The sequence below is a fragment of the Orycteropus afer genome, unplaced genomic scaffold (assembly GCF_000298275.1).
Source record: "Orycteropus afer afer isolate SDZICR_OR568_19922 unplaced genomic scaffold, OryAfe1.0 scaffold00034, whole genome shotgun sequence".
Lineage (NCBI taxonomy): Eukaryota > Metazoa > Chordata > Mammalia > Tubulidentata > Orycteropodidae > Orycteropus > Orycteropus afer.
Window position 1 is genome coordinate 15,309,762 of NW_006921621.1, and position 15,660 is coordinate 15,325,421.

Here is a 15,660-nt window from a genome sequence, read left to right on the forward strand (position 1 = left end):
TGGTTACTTCATAATAATAATTATGTTTAATTTACCATTAAAAAAAAAAACAACTCACTGCCGTGGAGTCGGATCCAACTCATAGCGACCCCTCCTTGGGTTTCTGAGGCAGTATCACTACGGAAGTAGATTGCCCAATCTTCCCTCCAAGGAGTGGCTGGTTAGCAGTAGGCACTATACTACCAAAATGTGTATAATCTATTAGTTTAATTAAATAATTTAAAAATTAAAAAAAAAAAGAACCCTATAGGATGCAGCTAAAGCAATACGAGAAAGAAATGAATAGTCTTAAATATTCCACTAGTCACATATTGCTACTTATATTTAAACTAGATTAAATTAAATATTCAATTCCTCAATCACAATGACCACATTTCAAATGCTTAATAGCCACTAATGGCTACCATACTGAATAGCACAGAAAAGAACTTTTCCATTATTGCAGAAAATTCTACTGGTCAGCACTGCTAAATGGTCCTAAACTTGCTATCTAGTAACAGCAAAGCAAAACTGACAAAATCAGTATTATAGTAAGTTTCAGCACACTTCTCTCAGTAATAGATCAAATAGACAAAAATTAATAAGTAGGGTTAGAAAAGAATGAACAATATAATTAACAAGGTCAATTAATGGAGTATGTAAAATCCTGTATCCAAACAGCTGAAGCATGTACATTCTTCTTAATCTCACACAGAACACTTATAAAATTTGACCACCTACTAGGCCATAAAGGAAATCTCAATCAGTTGCAAACATACAGAATCACAGAAACCATATTCTTTGGAATCTAAAACAAAAAGATAACTAAACGAACAAAAATTTGTTTGGAAATTTAAAAATATACTTCTAAAAACTTTGCTGGTCTGATAGAGCCTCATGGAACCATTGAGACTATGGCCCCTCGCTACCCTTCAGGTCTGGAAGTGAACCCATACCTGTGGCTTCCAGACAAACAAAAGACAGGCATATGAGGTAAACATTTACACTAGGTAGATACACTCCTTGGAGAGAACAATCATGGGAGAATAGAAGGGCTGTGTATGCAAAGGGACATAGCATGAAGGGAAGGACATAGGGAAGAGGTAACTATGGGGAGGAAGTGGGAGGGGAGCTGTTGCATTGTGGTAAATTGTAGTCAATGTCATGAAACAAAGTGTATGTGAACTGCTGTATGGAAAGTGAATTTTCTCTGTAAACTTTCACCCAAATCAATCAATCAATCAATCAATAATTCTAAAAAACAAATAAATCAAAGAGGAAATAATAGAAATTAGAAAATTTTTAAACTAACAATAATAAAAATACTACACAATATAAAATTCATGTAACATCCCAAATATCCATCAACAGAATATTATATATATTCTTATAATAGAATATCAATCAACAACATGAAAGAACAAACTAATGATATAACTGACAAACTGGATAACTCCTATAGGCATTATGTTGAAAGAAATCAGACACAGAAGAATGCATACTCTATGATCCCATTTATATGATATTCATATAACGCAACACAATGCACTGCTGTCGAGTCAGATCCGACTCACAGTGACCCCTCCTTGGGTTTCTGAGGTGGTATCACTACAGAAGTAGAATGCTCAATCTTCCTTCCGAGGAGTGGCAGGTGGGTTTGAACCTCCAGCCTTCTGGTTAGCAGTCAAATGCCTTAGGCACTATGCCACCAGAGCCCCTGATGTTCAAATACAGGCAAAAATACGTGGTGATAAAGGGAAGAATAACGGTTTCTCCTGGAAGAAGATTCTGGCTGGGAGGGAGCAAAGGAGAAAGTCTTTTGAGGTGCGGGCAATGTTCTGCATCTTGATCTGGGCTGGTGGTTACATGAGTGTATATGTATATAATAATTCACTAAGATTTATAGTTAAGATTTGTGTACTTGACTGAATACTGAATACCTTAATTAAAAAATGTTTTTTAAAAAACCTTACAGGATGCAGCTAAAGCAATACTGAAAGGTAAATGAATAGCCTTAAGTATTTTTATGGGAAAGCAGTCTGGAAAGACTGAAGAGAAAGTAAGCATACCACCTCAAGTTAGAAAAAGAAAAAATAGAACAAACGTATAGAAAGTTGGAGGAAATAAGAGCAGAAATTAGTGAAGATACAACTCACACTTTTTTCACCCTTCCCTAGGAGATTGCTGCCCCTGTAGATTACTTTTCTTCATATCTACAGGTTCCTGTCCAAAAGTCCTCTCCTCTTTCTCTCTTGCCACCCCAAATCTCACCCCAATCTCCAGTTTCCTCTCTCTAGCTTCTCACTCTGGTTATAGAAGTTGGAGAAGCGGTCAAGGGCATCACAGAATTCTGTGGGAAGGCACTTTCTGGGATGGTACAAGTAGCAGAGTGAGGAAACTGGCCAGCAGCGTGGTGACAGGACCAGTACAGAAACTGTTGGACTTGGATCTTCAGCAAATAGCTCTTTCTCAGCCTCCTCTTCTTTTTCCTCCTCCTGAGGAACAGAAGATTTCAAGGGCCATTGGGCTCCCTTCTTTGGTTAGTCTTCTCCTGCTTTCCTATTCTCCCACTCTTTTCCCTTGCTCTTACCGCCTCTTCCTCTAGTCTCTGTTCCTCCTCATCCTCTTGCTCCAAAAGCAGTTTGTCAAGCTGGTGGAGCTGGAAGAGGTGGAACTGGTGCTGCAGCTCCTCGGAGTTGTTCAGGCTCTGCAGCATCTGCTGGGGGAGGCGGTTGGGGAAGCAGGGACCAATCTGCTCCAGCACGGCCCCCTCCAGCCAGCTCGGGCCCATGCCCAGGAGTCGGTCTGCCATGTAGTGCCTGCAGCACACACAGCCCGGGCCAAGCCTCAGTGTGGGTGTCCAGTGTGGCCCAGCCTCTCCCTCCAGAATCTCAGTACCTCTACTCCAGCCTGCCTGAGTCATAGGCACAACCTCACCTCTTCTTTCCCATTCCCTTTCTGACAGTGCCATCATCATCTCTGTATCTTAATCTCTCCCAGCTACTGCCTCTTTCATCTCTCCCCAAAGATTCACTTCATTCCCCTTCCTAGACTCCAGACCTCCTATCCCCTCCCTCTCCAGACCTGCACTCACTGATAGAAGCGCTCAAAAGTAGTGGCCAGCTCCAGGCCAGAAAGGACCATGAAGGGCTCCAGCTGCTGCTGAAGGCGCCCCAGCATTTCTACCCCAAGGGCTCCAGCAATCAGGCTGCCTTGGATCTGCTGGTCGATGTGCCTGGCAAACTGCTCACTCATCTAGGGGCATTGGAAAGGGCACCGGAAGACCATGAGCAAGGAAGTAGAGGAGGCAAGTAGTGAATGAAAGGGCAGAGAAGAAAGGAGATGAACATCAAACATGAGCTGACAGCTGTTCTGGGGACTGGCTGTACTCACATGAGCAGCGGTGAGGAAGGACTGCTGCAGCAAAGCACCAGAGAAGCCACTGCACAAAGCTAGTGTGAAGGCAGCCCGAGGCCCAAACAACTCTGAGCCTGCTGTCTGCAAGCGCTCATAGAGTTCACAGTAACGAGACACAAAGTCTGGGGCTCTCCAGGCTGCAGCCAGGAACCTGCTGACCTGCAGATAAAGGGAAAGAAGAAACATCCAAGGAGCAGGCCCTTTATGATAACACCTTAGCAGCCCCTCCCGCTCCTCAGACTTCAGTGTGCTTCTGCCCACCTGCTCTTGCACCACACTCAGCCAGCACTGGGTGATGTTCCTCAGGCTGCTGCTTAGAAGAACTGGTGAAGGGCCAGGACTCCGATCCCGACCCTTACTGTTCTTGCTGACTGTGGAAAACACAGGGCAAGAAATGGGGTATCATCTCAGCCATGGATGAGTACAGGGTTCCTGGGTACTGATGGCCTGGGAAGGCCTGGAGGCCACAGGGGCCTGGAAAGGCCCGCAGCAAAGCAGTAAGGATGAGTGAAATCCAGGGAGTGGGGAGGAGCCAGATGTTACCACTGCCCAGACTCCTAACTCAAAGGGCCATGGCTGGGACTTACAGGGCTGAGGCAGTGGCTCAGGAGAAGGTCCAGGGGGAGGCTCCACATGTACCAGCAAGTGGCACAAGCGACGAACACGAGAGGCAAAGGACGCTGCTCGACTCAGGGGGCGTCGAGAATTCTCCCTTTGTTCTATGTACTGATCCAGCAGCCATCCCAAGGAGCTCACACCTTCTGCATCTGAGACACAGGCCAGGAAAGGTCTCCACGGGAAATGGAGGAAAGGACAGCCCAAGGAGGAGTAGAAAAGAATCGTACAAATAGCTCTGGGGAGCAACAGTGCCCTATTCCTCCCCTCACCAAGGTTTGGTTCAGCTGGAGTCTGGGGATATGGTAACAGGTTTTGAGGGGGGAGGGTAGAGATTCAAATACCAGAGCCTTAGGGAGCAGTCCCTGGGGCAAGAAGGTGAGGAACACTGAGGTGACAGGCCTATAGGGATAAAGACAGGAACCAAGAGAACCAAGAGCATTAACTCAGGTGATCCTTGGAATAAATACAAGGAGCTGGTTAGTGGGGCCAGGCGCTGGCATGGTTACCGGGGGAGGTGATGTTCTGCACCAGGGGGCTGACCAGGGCTTCCCAGCAGGTCTTGCCCAGAGCTTGGGCGGCCTCCTCATCAGGGAGGAAGCGATCAGCAAAATTCTGCTCGTGGCACAAAACCTTGTTCAGTCTGGCAACAAGAAGTGTATGATTAAGGGTTAAAGGCAAGAGATTTCCTTCAGGTTTCCACTCAGTGCAGATCAACTCCCAGTCACCTCAGTCTCTGCCCATCTCCCTCAGCCGGCCTCCCCCATCAGCACAAACTTTTCACCTATTTCATTTTTTCATCTCCTGGTTCCGGCTCTACCTTCCAGATGCCCACAGAAGCTTATCTCCCACCACCTACTTCTTAGCAGTATCCTCCTCTCTGTAACCACCACCCTCCTCCCTTCAACCTTGCCCACCTGGGACAGAGTTGCAGGAGGCGTCTGCGGTCCTCCTTTATATCCCGGCTCCAGGCTTGGGCCCGAATTGTGTAGAAGAGAGACGTGCGGCGACATAGCTGCTCCCGGAATAGTGGCCAGAAAGTGGGCTTGGGGCCCAGGACTTCCACACCCCGAACCCGGGTGTCAATGCCACCCTGCAATGTACACAGATTTGTCTGTCACCTAAGCCACGCTTGCCACCAAATACTACCAAAGCCAAGCTCTGTGGGAGGTCACAGACTGAAGCCTCTCACCTCATGTTCTCTAGAGCTTCTCTAGACATCCCTGCACGTCTATAGACCTCAACAGATTCCTGAACCATCTCCCAAGCAGACTAAGGAGGAAGCTTGGTTAGAGCCCTGGTCCCCAAAATCAGAGAACCTAGCTACTTCAGAGACCCTGTGCTACGTCCTGCCCTCCAGCGCCTAGCCTCCTTTTTCACCACACCTGCTGGCAGCGCTTTATGCGGATCTGGATAACAGGCCAGAAGCGGTTCAGATTCTCCAGGAGGATCACCCGGCTGGCAGAGGGCAACACATTCACCTAGAACAGAAGGGGACAAGAGGTAAAGCGAACTCTCACCTCCAGCAGTGGGGCTGGAAGAACTGTTACAGTTATGTGCCCTTTACTTCCCATGCACCCAGCCCATGGATCTATGGGCTTCCCATCTAATTCCATTCTCCCTGCTTACAAGGCAATGCCTTTCCATGAGGAAGGGATGTGGGAATTCCCCAGGGACTAGGTCCTTCCCACAAAGTCCTGGGACAAACAAGGGATGAGGTGGAAGTGGAAGGAGGCTTCACCATGTTGAGCTCAGTGCTGATGCAGCTGGCACTGTCACCCCCAAGCACCACCACCCTGGCTGGCATGTAACTTGAGTCCTCACTGGCCACCAGCAGAGTCAGCTGCCTGGGAGAGAAGAGGAATCATTCAAAACTGGGGCCTTGGTCTTAACTCAAAAACTACTTCAATCCACTACCTCCTTGTCAGGCTCCTGCTCAGTCTTCCTCAGGCCTTCTGCTTTCTTCTTTATACTCTCCCAAGGTGACTTCATTTAAACCCATAGTTTTGATGACTCCAAATCTACATCTCTACCCAGACCTCTTTCCTGAGCTTTAATGCTGTGTATCCAACAGACATTTCTACACCATGTCCCACAAGCACCTCAAAGTCAATATGCTCAAACTGGAAGGCGCATCTGTCCACATCTGCTCGCCTCCTAACTTCTCCTGGGTAATAAAAGTGCCACCTACCCAGTACTCAACTAGAACACTCTGACACCGTGGACTTCATTCTGTCAGATCTCTCACATCCAATCAAAGTCCTACAGATGCTACCTGTTAATTTCTCCCCATCCATCATCTTCTCTCTGCTGTCCTTCCCTCTAACTGAAGACACTAATCTTTTCTCAATTAGATTGCTGCATAAACCTTCCAATTCTTTCTCCTGGCCTCTAGCCCAAACTCCCTAATTGCCAGAGTGAACCTTCTAAATAAAAAATCTACTCTTGTCTTTTCCCTTTTTTTTTTTTTTTTAATTTTATTTTGATTTGGGTGAAGATTTACAGAGTAAATTCACTTTTCATACAGCAGTTCACATATATTTTGTGTCATGTCATTGACCAAAATTTACAATGCAACAGCTCCCCTCCCACTTCCTCCCCATAGTTACCTCTTCCCAGTGTCCATCCCTCTATACTCTTCTGCGCCCTGAGCTGTCTCCCTGTGCATAAGCAGCCCTTCCTTCTCCCATGATTGTTCTCTCCAGGGCATGTGTCTACTTGAGGTAAATGTTTAACTCACATGCCTGTACTTTGTTTGGCTGGAAACCACAGGTGTGGGTTCAATTCCAGACCTGAAGGGCAGCTAGGGGCCATAGTCTCAGTGGTTCCACCACGCTCTATTGGACCAGCAAACCTGGTCCCCACCTTTTTTTTTTTTTTGCCTCCAAATGATTTTGAGTTTTGTTCCACATTGTTCTCCCTCTCTATGCAGGATCTCCTACATCCCTTCCAAGTGGATGACAGTGGTAGCCGGGCACCATCTAGTTCTTCTGGTCTCATAGTTGTATAGGTTGCAGATCGGATGGTGTACCAGTCGCTAGGACTGATTGTTTCCATTAATTTTGGTTTTCTTCTTCTTGATGAGGAGAGACCCATTGTTGCATCTAGATGGCAGCTTGCTAGCTTTTAAGATCCCAGTCGCTACTCGCCAAAGTAGGAGGTGGAACAATGTTTTGTATAGTATGTTATGCCAATTGAGCTTGATGTCCCCTGCGACTACGGTCCCAAGCCCGCAGGATCAACTACTCGGTTGCTCTGGGTAGCTGGCTGTGACCAAGCAATGACCATAACCTTGCCCCTTGTCAGCTCTACTATACACCTGGGAATTCTGATCATTCTCATAAACTTATAGGACCCTTGTCTGCCAACCCTATATATGATCTTGGATACACTCCCCATTTAGACATACCTAATTGTCTGCCAACCCTATACATGATCTTGGATACACTCCCCATTTAGACATACCTAATTGTTTAGCCTGTCCACCTATCTATCCGTCCATATACCCATGTTTGCTTTCACTGACAACTCAGTACTGTATATGCAAAAGGGTTCATATTTGTTGTCTGTACTGCCCATGTACCTCTCTATGACTTTCTCATCCTCGTCTCTTCCCTTCTTAAAATCCTTCAAGGCCCCCCACGCTTCAGAAGAAAGTAGAAACGTCTTAGCTCACATAATTCACTGTGATCTGGCTTTGGCCTACTTTTATAGCCTCATCTTCTGCCACTTTGCCTTCTACACACCCGTCATTCCAAATAAACTCAATCACTTAAAGGTTCCCCAAGACACATCATCATGTTTCTTTCTTTTTGCATAGATGCTATCCTTTTGTCTAATATCCATTGCCCCCTCTCTTTATCTAGCTAATTTCTACTTCAAAACCCAGATCAGACAACCCCTCTCAGGAAGCTTGCTCAGACCTCTCAGTCTGCTTCAGATGTTCCTCTGCTCTGTCAGGACCCAGCGCACACATCAACTGTAACACTTTTCCTTACTCTATGCTCTTACTGGTTTCACAGTAACTAAGGCATCTGACTGCTAACAAGAAGGTTGGTGGTTCAAACCCACCAGCCACTCTGCGGAAGCAAGACTGGGCAATCTACTTCCATAAAGATTTACTACCTCGGAAGCCCAATGGGGTCACTATGAGTCGGGATCGACTTGATGGCAGTAGGTTTGTTTTGTTTTTTTTCTATGTTCTTACTGATTTTCTAGCCTGCCTTCCCAATAGACTTCAAGTTCCCTGACAACAGGTCCCAATCTCTTATTATCTTTGTGTCTCCAAAACCTTGCGCAATCTCTGATACAGAGTACACATTGGGAGCTCTGGTGGCGAAGTGCCTAAGGCATTTGACTGCTAAGCAGAAGGCTGGCAGTCCAAACCCACCAGCCACTCCTTGACAGGAAGATTGGGCAAACTACTTCCACAGAGATACCACCTTGGAAACCCAAGGAGGGGTCGCTGTGAGTCAAATTGACTCAAAGGCAGTGAGTTGTTTTGTAGTGACACTTGTGCTGGAGGCTGGGGGTGTGGGGAGAGTCAGGCTCTAGGAATGACGGGATGTCTATACCCAGCACAGAGAAGGCAAGTCAATGTGTTCATCTGTTCACTACACAAAATGGGTGTGAGTATGTCCCTCAGGCATAGGGGTTATAGACTGAGCTGTGTGTTTATGAGTGTTTTGGGGAGGATATTGGGGCATATCAGAATATATATGTACGTGTGCACATGGGTGCTTTCTCACCTAACAAGAACACCACGGTGCATGTGCAGGGTGATGGCATGGGAGCCGGCGCTGCCATTGGACTCCCAGTAGGTCTTGGGATTGCGGTCTGTCAGCCTGCTGGCCCGGTGCGGGTTGGAAGACACCTCAACCTTCTCCCAGCACTTGTCCTCCTTCACCTCCACAGTGGAGCCTGGGGGTGAGTGGGAAGGAGGGAGGTCACAGCTTGGCTAGTTGGGGAAGGGGAAAGGGACTAGGGAGCAGGAAGGGCAAGGAACAACAGATGCTGGGGTGGGAATCAGCAGAAAGCATTTGGGAGCACGAACCCTGGCAGAGGTGCCTCAGGAACAAGTCAAAGAAGGGAATATTGATGGGTTGGTGGGTTCGTCTGTGATCTTCAATCTGACCCAGCACCATCTGCAGCAGGAACATCAAAGAGAAGGGGCATGGGGAGGAGGGAGGGACATGAAGGAATACACTAAAACATGTAAGAAGAAAAAGTCTAGGGGCAAGAGAATTCTCTTTCTCCTCAAACTTCATCAGAACAGAACCATACTGGGGAAAGAGTGGGGAACAAATGTCCCAGACTTATTACCACCTATGAACCATATCAAACAGAAACACACACAGAGTCCCCTTCCCCTGCTTCTGGCTTATATGTCCCTCAACCGTGTACTACAAGGCCTCCTCACCTGAATGCAGCCAGCCAGGATGCTGGAGGTGAGCTTACTGTAGAGCTGGGCATGCTTCTCACACTCTGTCACCAGGTCCCGAAGCTCACACCCCAGCAGCAGCTGAGTCGAGTGCTTCTCCAGGACTTTGGAAAGGGCCTCTTTTGCTCCCAGACAGCAGAGCACCACAGCATAGTCCTTGTGCGTGGAGGCCAGGCGATGGAGGAAGGAGACCAGCTCCTGAACAATCTGAGCCCAGAGACACCCAGAGTAATCCAAGGAAAACAAAGGGTAGGGGTGCAAGAGTTGAGGAGTGGATTCAGAAAAGGAAGTATACTTTAAAAGATCCTAGTTCTGGAAACTCTCAGACAATACTGGCTTTCCTCTTACTACCCACCCCTCGCAGTACCCCCAGACTCCTTCAGAAAGGCTCTGCTGGGCTTTCCAAAGTGCCTCACAAGGAGGTGCCCCACATGTGTCTTTCCTCCCCCTACTTTCTAAGCTGTGGTACCTCAGAGTCACTGCTAGGGCCACTCAGGCAGTTGAGGCAGGGCTCTAAGACCTCATGCCAGGGGAGCACCATTGCCTCAGGGAAGTCCAGTAGCCGGGTCATGACCCTGGAGAACGAACAGAAACAATGAATCCCTTAGTCTGCCAGATGCCCACATCCAGGAGGTGTGAGTGCCTGCATAGGCCCCTCACCTCAGCATAACTCACTACCATGGGTCATAGTGACCCTTTTCAGGATAGAGTAGAACTTAAGGCTGTACATTTTTACAGAAGCAGACTGCCTCATCTTTCTCCTGTGGAGCAGCTGTGAGTTCAAATGGCAGCCCTATGGGTTAGCAGCCAAATGCTTTAACCACTATGCCACCAGAGCTCCTCACCTCAGCATAGTCAGCAGCAAAGTTTTGTTGGGCCCTGGGGAATCCAGAGTCCGCAACAACAGGAGGAAGGGCTGCGTCTCCTGCTGGAGGCGCTTGAGGAGGGGCTTCACTGCGCCCCCTGGGCCACCCTCCCGGCACAATACACGTTCCAAGTCCAGAAGTAGTTCTGCAGATGGGCCCCCCACTATGGATCGAATCAGTAGCTCAGGGGGCCCACCCTGGCCCTGGGAGCCAGGGGTTTCCAGTCCTGTAGCCCAGACACAGAGGAGGGAAAAAGTATATATGACAAGGAGTCATACAACTTGGTCAAACCTAGAAACAGGAAAGTCTAGAAAAATCACCCCAAAACTTGCCTCATGTTTTAAGAACGTCTACAGTTTCTACCAAATTGAGGGATTTTCATTTCTGGCCCAAAATACATATTTAGTTAGCTAAATTAAAAAAGAAACCAAAAAACTAGTGTGGCAGACATTGCTAAGATAAACACAATACATTTTTTATCTCACATAATCATATAATTATCTTTTATTATTAAAGGTTAGTTATTAGGCAATCTACTTTCATAGTGTTACTGCCTCGGAAACCCAAGGAGGGGTCGCTATGAGTCGGGGCCGACCCAATGGCAAACAACAATAACAACAATGCAGTTACATAAGCCTATAAATATTAGTTGTTATTACTATATCCCTATAACACCTACTATAATGGCTTTAGATATATAGCCTAAAAACACACATTCTGGGTTTTCACTTGTTTTCTAAACACAAACGGCTCTTCCCCATGACATCAATATTTGATACTTCTAGTTACATTTTCTGTACTGTAAGTAACAATTCGTCAAAAGAAGGCCTCTCTAGAAGCCAATTCAGCCAAACGTCTACTGTCCAATAAGACTGGACCAAACCTAGCCCAGACAGACAGGAGTCTTCACATGTTTGAAGCTATTCAGAGAAGGCAATTCCATCTCACCTATTCCAGATTCTCCCTTTCCTTTTGGTCAGGAGTTTCTTCTCAATACCTCACTTGAGCACCAAACCCCTCACTCACTTCCTGAGAGTGTTTCTAGTAAGGTGCTGGTATGTTGTTGTTGTTATTGTTATGTGCCGTCGAGTTGGACCCGACTCATAGTGACCCCACCATGGGTTTCTGAGGCAGTATCACTACGGAAGTAGATTGCCCCATCTTCCTTCCAAGGAGTGGCTGGTGGGTTTGAACCGCCTGCCTTCTGGTTAGCAGTCAAATGCCTTAGCCACTATGCTACCAGAGTGCAGACCTTAATTTTCCTGACCACAGGCTGGTGCTGTCCACTTCCTCCAGCAGAAGCACCCCCTCCATAATGGTACCTGTGTGTTCAGGACTGCCCGGCGGCTCTGAGTAGCGATTGAGAAGCATCATGAGGATCGTGCGTGTGGTGGGCATGGGTTCTGTCCCCGGTGCTAATCCTGAGTGCCTAAACAAGGTGTCTCTCAGCTCTCGGGTTATAATCTGGTCTCCCAGAGTGTGGTGGTTGCACAACAGCAGGTTAAGCAGGAGCAGGCCGTTTCTCACTGCAGAGGAACACCTGGGAGGTGACCCCGAAAGAAATTTAAGGAGAGTGAATGCAATGAAAGAAGGGAAGTAGGTGCAGGGGAGAGGAGTACTACAGCTGGGGCAAAGTGCTGCTGCTCACTCTACCCAACCCTATGAAGGAAGGTAAGAGTCAATCTATTCTCTCTGGGAATCCCCACACTCCCAACTACTTGGCCTCTCTTCAGTAACAGTCAGAGGTGCCACCAATGTTTAGTCCAATGGTGACAACGTAAGAGGAAGTTCTGTGGAACACATGGGACTTGGGAGCAGAGGGGTTTGGGGATTAGCAAGACTTTAGGGGATAATGCCCTGACCCCTCAGTGTTCAGCATCAGGATCACAGCTGCAGGGAGAGTAAGGAGCAGGCTCTCTGAGCCCGGGCGTGTGGCTGAGTCGATGCTGGCGAAGATCTCTCTGGTCATCTGGGCATCAAACAAAGGGTGGACAGAATCTCGGCCAGTAACAAAAGTGGGGATCTCAGAGGAGCCAGCAATAGCCAGCATCTTCAATGCCTGCAAGGGGGATATGTAGGAACAGTGTTAGGAGTGGTCAGAGCCACCATGATTAATGGACCATCATTCTAGACCCCAAACCCTGGGGCAGCTGAGCTGTTTACAAATAGGTAGAGTAGGCAAGCAAGGAGGTAGTGATGGGACATCGAATGTTAGAAGGAAAAGGAACATGTCGAGGGAAAACCTTAAGACAGGTAAGGCTCAATGGTAAAATCTGCCCGCCACCTCTCTTTGCCCCCATGCTCCAGCACCAAGGCTAACTCTATCTTCCCCTCAGCATAATGGCTTTCAGAGCATCTACTTGTCTTTCAAGGCTGTCCTTAAAGTTGTCTCCTGTCTTGCTTGACCACTCCTTCCTTTGCAACACCTCTCCTCCCCTTGAGTTCCATGATTCTGTATTCTTGTTTTCCTCCTACCTCTCTAGTTCCTCCTTTGTCTGGTCCTTAAACACTAATGTTCCTTGCCCCCATTCTCTCCTCACTCTGCACTCCCTCCCTAGTTAACTCTGTCTACTCCCATAGTTTCAACTGCCACCTACATGCCAACACTCTCAAACCTATGTCCTCTGATCATCAAAGCTAGTACCCAGCCCTAATCAAGAAGGTTACTTGGTTGTCTCACAGGCAGAATTGTTGCAATTTTGGAAAAATAATTGTACTGTGCAAAATAGTTTGGTGGTACTATAGAGAAAAATAAAATGAAAAGGAATGACATTAAAACAGAAAATGTCTCTCCCAATGAAAGGTCTGTCTCTCCAAAGAAGAAACCCTCTAGGGATGGAATGGATTAGAAATAATTCTCAAGACAATTCCCCTTGAGAGGCCCGGACCCTCCAAGCATATGCCACCTTGTAATAAGGTTCTCTCCCTTTGGCTACGCAACTCTCCCCAATTAGGAGAATTCTGTAGACCTTACGTTATGACCAGGGTGGCGCAAACAGTTACTGTGGTTGGCTGCTAACCAAAAGGCTGGAGAGAGACCTGATGATCTACTTCTGAAAGATCAGCCATTGAAAACCCTATAGAGTACAGTTCTATTCTGTTCTATCCATGGCACACGAGGGGTTGCCATGAGTCGGAATTGACTCCATGACAACTGGTTTTGTCTATTTTTAAATTATAAACAAGATGAAGTAATTCTGTTATAGGGCAAGAGTTAGAATTTAGGGGCAAACATTATGTTTTAGTCATGCAACATAAGGGGAGCAGGGAGTTCTTTGGGCTTATGTGGCCAAAACTGTGAATGCCTGGCTACTCTTGGAAGCAGCAGCACCTAGGTAGCCCTAAAGGAGCCTTCCAGCCTCTCCCTAGGACAGCCTGCTTTGAGGGCATGTCCTCCTCTCCATGCTGTTGCTGTTATACTGTTGGAATCCATTCGCAGAATTGCTCTAGATGACGCCTATGTGTACCCCTCAGGCTAGACGGAGCATACCCTGTCTTGACCGTATCTCCCTACCAGTCAATATTTCTGTCTGGAGCAGTTGGAACAGCAATTCTTCTGTAAGCTCCCTTGGATGAGGACCTCCCTTCTTGATTCTCTGGGCCCACAGTAGTGGAGAGATGGCAACACTGGCTTTGTTTTACCCAAATCTGGTGAGGAGTAAGGGTCCCGCTCAGATAAAAGGGGGAAAAAAAACCCTATTTTTAGTTTAATCATCACATCTAGAAAATTAGTCCTTAACTAGACACCTAACTGTAACTCAAACAGGCATGAAAAATTCAACGTACCCAAAAACTCAACTCTCAACCATCTTCCCATACCTCCTCCTTCCCCTAATGCTCTCCTGCTCAACAAAAGGCCACCTCATTCATCCACCCTGGTGCTCAATATTAAACCTAGGAGTCATTCTTAAAAACTTTTTCCTTTCTCCAATCAGGTACTCAATCTCTAAAACTGTCCAGACAGAACTCTTAAATTCATCCACTTCTTTCCATCCCATTTACTCCCTTGTCTAAGCGACCGCAGTATCTCCTTAACATCAGTAGTTCCCCAGCCTAGCTATCTCACCCATCTAACACCCTCATCAAGCCCAATCCACTCACCGCCAGCCCTGCCTGCTGCACCAAGACGGAGGTCTTATATTCTTGCATGCAAACCAGCACAGCATAGATGCCACCCTCCCTGGCAAAGAGGGGGCGCCATTCGTGCTTGGTCATGAGCAAGTAAAGGAGACGTAGGGCCAGCACCACCACCATCTTCTCTCCCACCTGGTTGGTCAGCAGCTCCACCAGTGTCTTCACCAGCTTCTCTCTGAGAGAGGGAAGAGATATTGGGATCCTCTATGCCAAGGAGTCATGCCTGACTCCACAGCCATGACACCATCTAACTCCCTACCAAACCCCATCTACTGAGACACAGTCTATCACCCCATCGCCCATCCCCCTCCAACCTCCTCCCCTTGCCTTGGTGTCACTCCTAACCCACTCTCTTTTGCAGTCTAACTACCTCTGGCTCTTCACTCTATGAAGGAGGCAGCAGAGCAAAATGAGTAAGAACTCTGGCTCCTCTTTCCAAATAAATCAAATCTATTAATTCAATATAACTCCAAACCAAAGGAAAAAAAAACAAAACAAAACAAAAAAAAAACCATAACAGGCAAATTCAGGCACAGGAAGAGGAAATATGCAACAATAGTCGATAAATTTTTGGAAAAGAATAGTGAGACTTGCCTACTAGTTATCAAAATACAAACTTATAATAATTAAAACTTTTGACCTGTTACAAGGGAGAAGAGATCAATAGATGAGAAAAGACATAAGGGCGCCATCTCAACCAGTGAGGAAAGGAAGAACCATTCAAAAATACTAACAGGAATGCAAGATGTTAATAGGAGAAATGATGTGCAGGGGAAGGAGGTAAATGGGGACTCTGCACTTTATGCACAATTTTTCTGTAAACCTAAAACTTCTCTAAAAAAAATAAAGTCTAGGTTAAAAAATGATGTTAAGACAACTGACGATCCTTTTAGGGGGAAAAAAAAAGTTGGCGTTCTACTTCAAGTCATTTGCAAAAATAAACTCTGGATTTTTTTTTTTTTTAAATGAGTGTAGAAAATACAAGGAAATACTATAATCTTGGAATAGGATAGACTCTCTTAAGTAGGATACAAAATCTAGAAGCCCTAAAAAATTGAAAAATATAGCAATGTAAAAACCTAAAATGTTAGCATAATGAAAGACACCGTAACAAGAGACAAGCAACCCCAGCTGGAGAAAGGGTCCCATGGAAATGCTTATCTGAGGGGAAACAAAGACGTCTCCTGAGTCCCTACAGCACAATGATGG

The 15,660-nt window shown here is 46.6% G+C and overlaps 1 protein-coding gene across 1 annotated transcript in view; it reads right to left on the minus strand.

Annotated features, from left to right (window-relative positions):
- Positions 1 to 15,660, minus strand: part of CUL9 (cullin 9) — a 46,556-nt gene that overhangs the window by 18,401 nt on the left and 12,495 nt on the right. The window contains exons 8-25 of the mRNA XM_007936214.2: positions 14,419 to 14,626; positions 12,180 to 12,376; positions 11,640 to 11,857; positions 10,297 to 10,543; positions 9,921 to 10,026; positions 9,431 to 9,658; positions 9,065 to 9,155; positions 8,760 to 8,931; positions 5,753 to 5,858; positions 5,397 to 5,492; positions 4,929 to 5,104; positions 4,521 to 4,654; positions 3,984 to 4,163; positions 3,658 to 3,767; positions 3,373 to 3,555; positions 3,074 to 3,234; positions 2,570 to 2,798; positions 2,285 to 2,474 (exon numbers count right to left, since the gene is read on the minus strand). Coding sequence (XP_007934405.1) covers positions 2,285 to 2,474; positions 2,570 to 2,798; positions 3,074 to 3,234; positions 3,373 to 3,555; positions 3,658 to 3,767; positions 3,984 to 4,163; positions 4,521 to 4,654; positions 4,929 to 5,104; positions 5,397 to 5,492; positions 5,753 to 5,858; positions 8,760 to 8,931; positions 9,065 to 9,155; positions 9,431 to 9,658; positions 9,921 to 10,026; positions 10,297 to 10,543; positions 11,640 to 11,857; positions 12,180 to 12,376; positions 14,419 to 14,626 — 3,032 coding nt within the window. The remainder of the gene's footprint in view (positions 1 to 2,284; positions 2,475 to 2,569; positions 2,799 to 3,073; positions 3,235 to 3,372; positions 3,556 to 3,657; positions 3,768 to 3,983; positions 4,164 to 4,520; positions 4,655 to 4,928; positions 5,105 to 5,396; positions 5,493 to 5,752; positions 5,859 to 8,759; positions 8,932 to 9,064; positions 9,156 to 9,430; positions 9,659 to 9,920; positions 10,027 to 10,296; positions 10,544 to 11,639; positions 11,858 to 12,179; positions 12,377 to 14,418; positions 14,627 to 15,660) is intronic.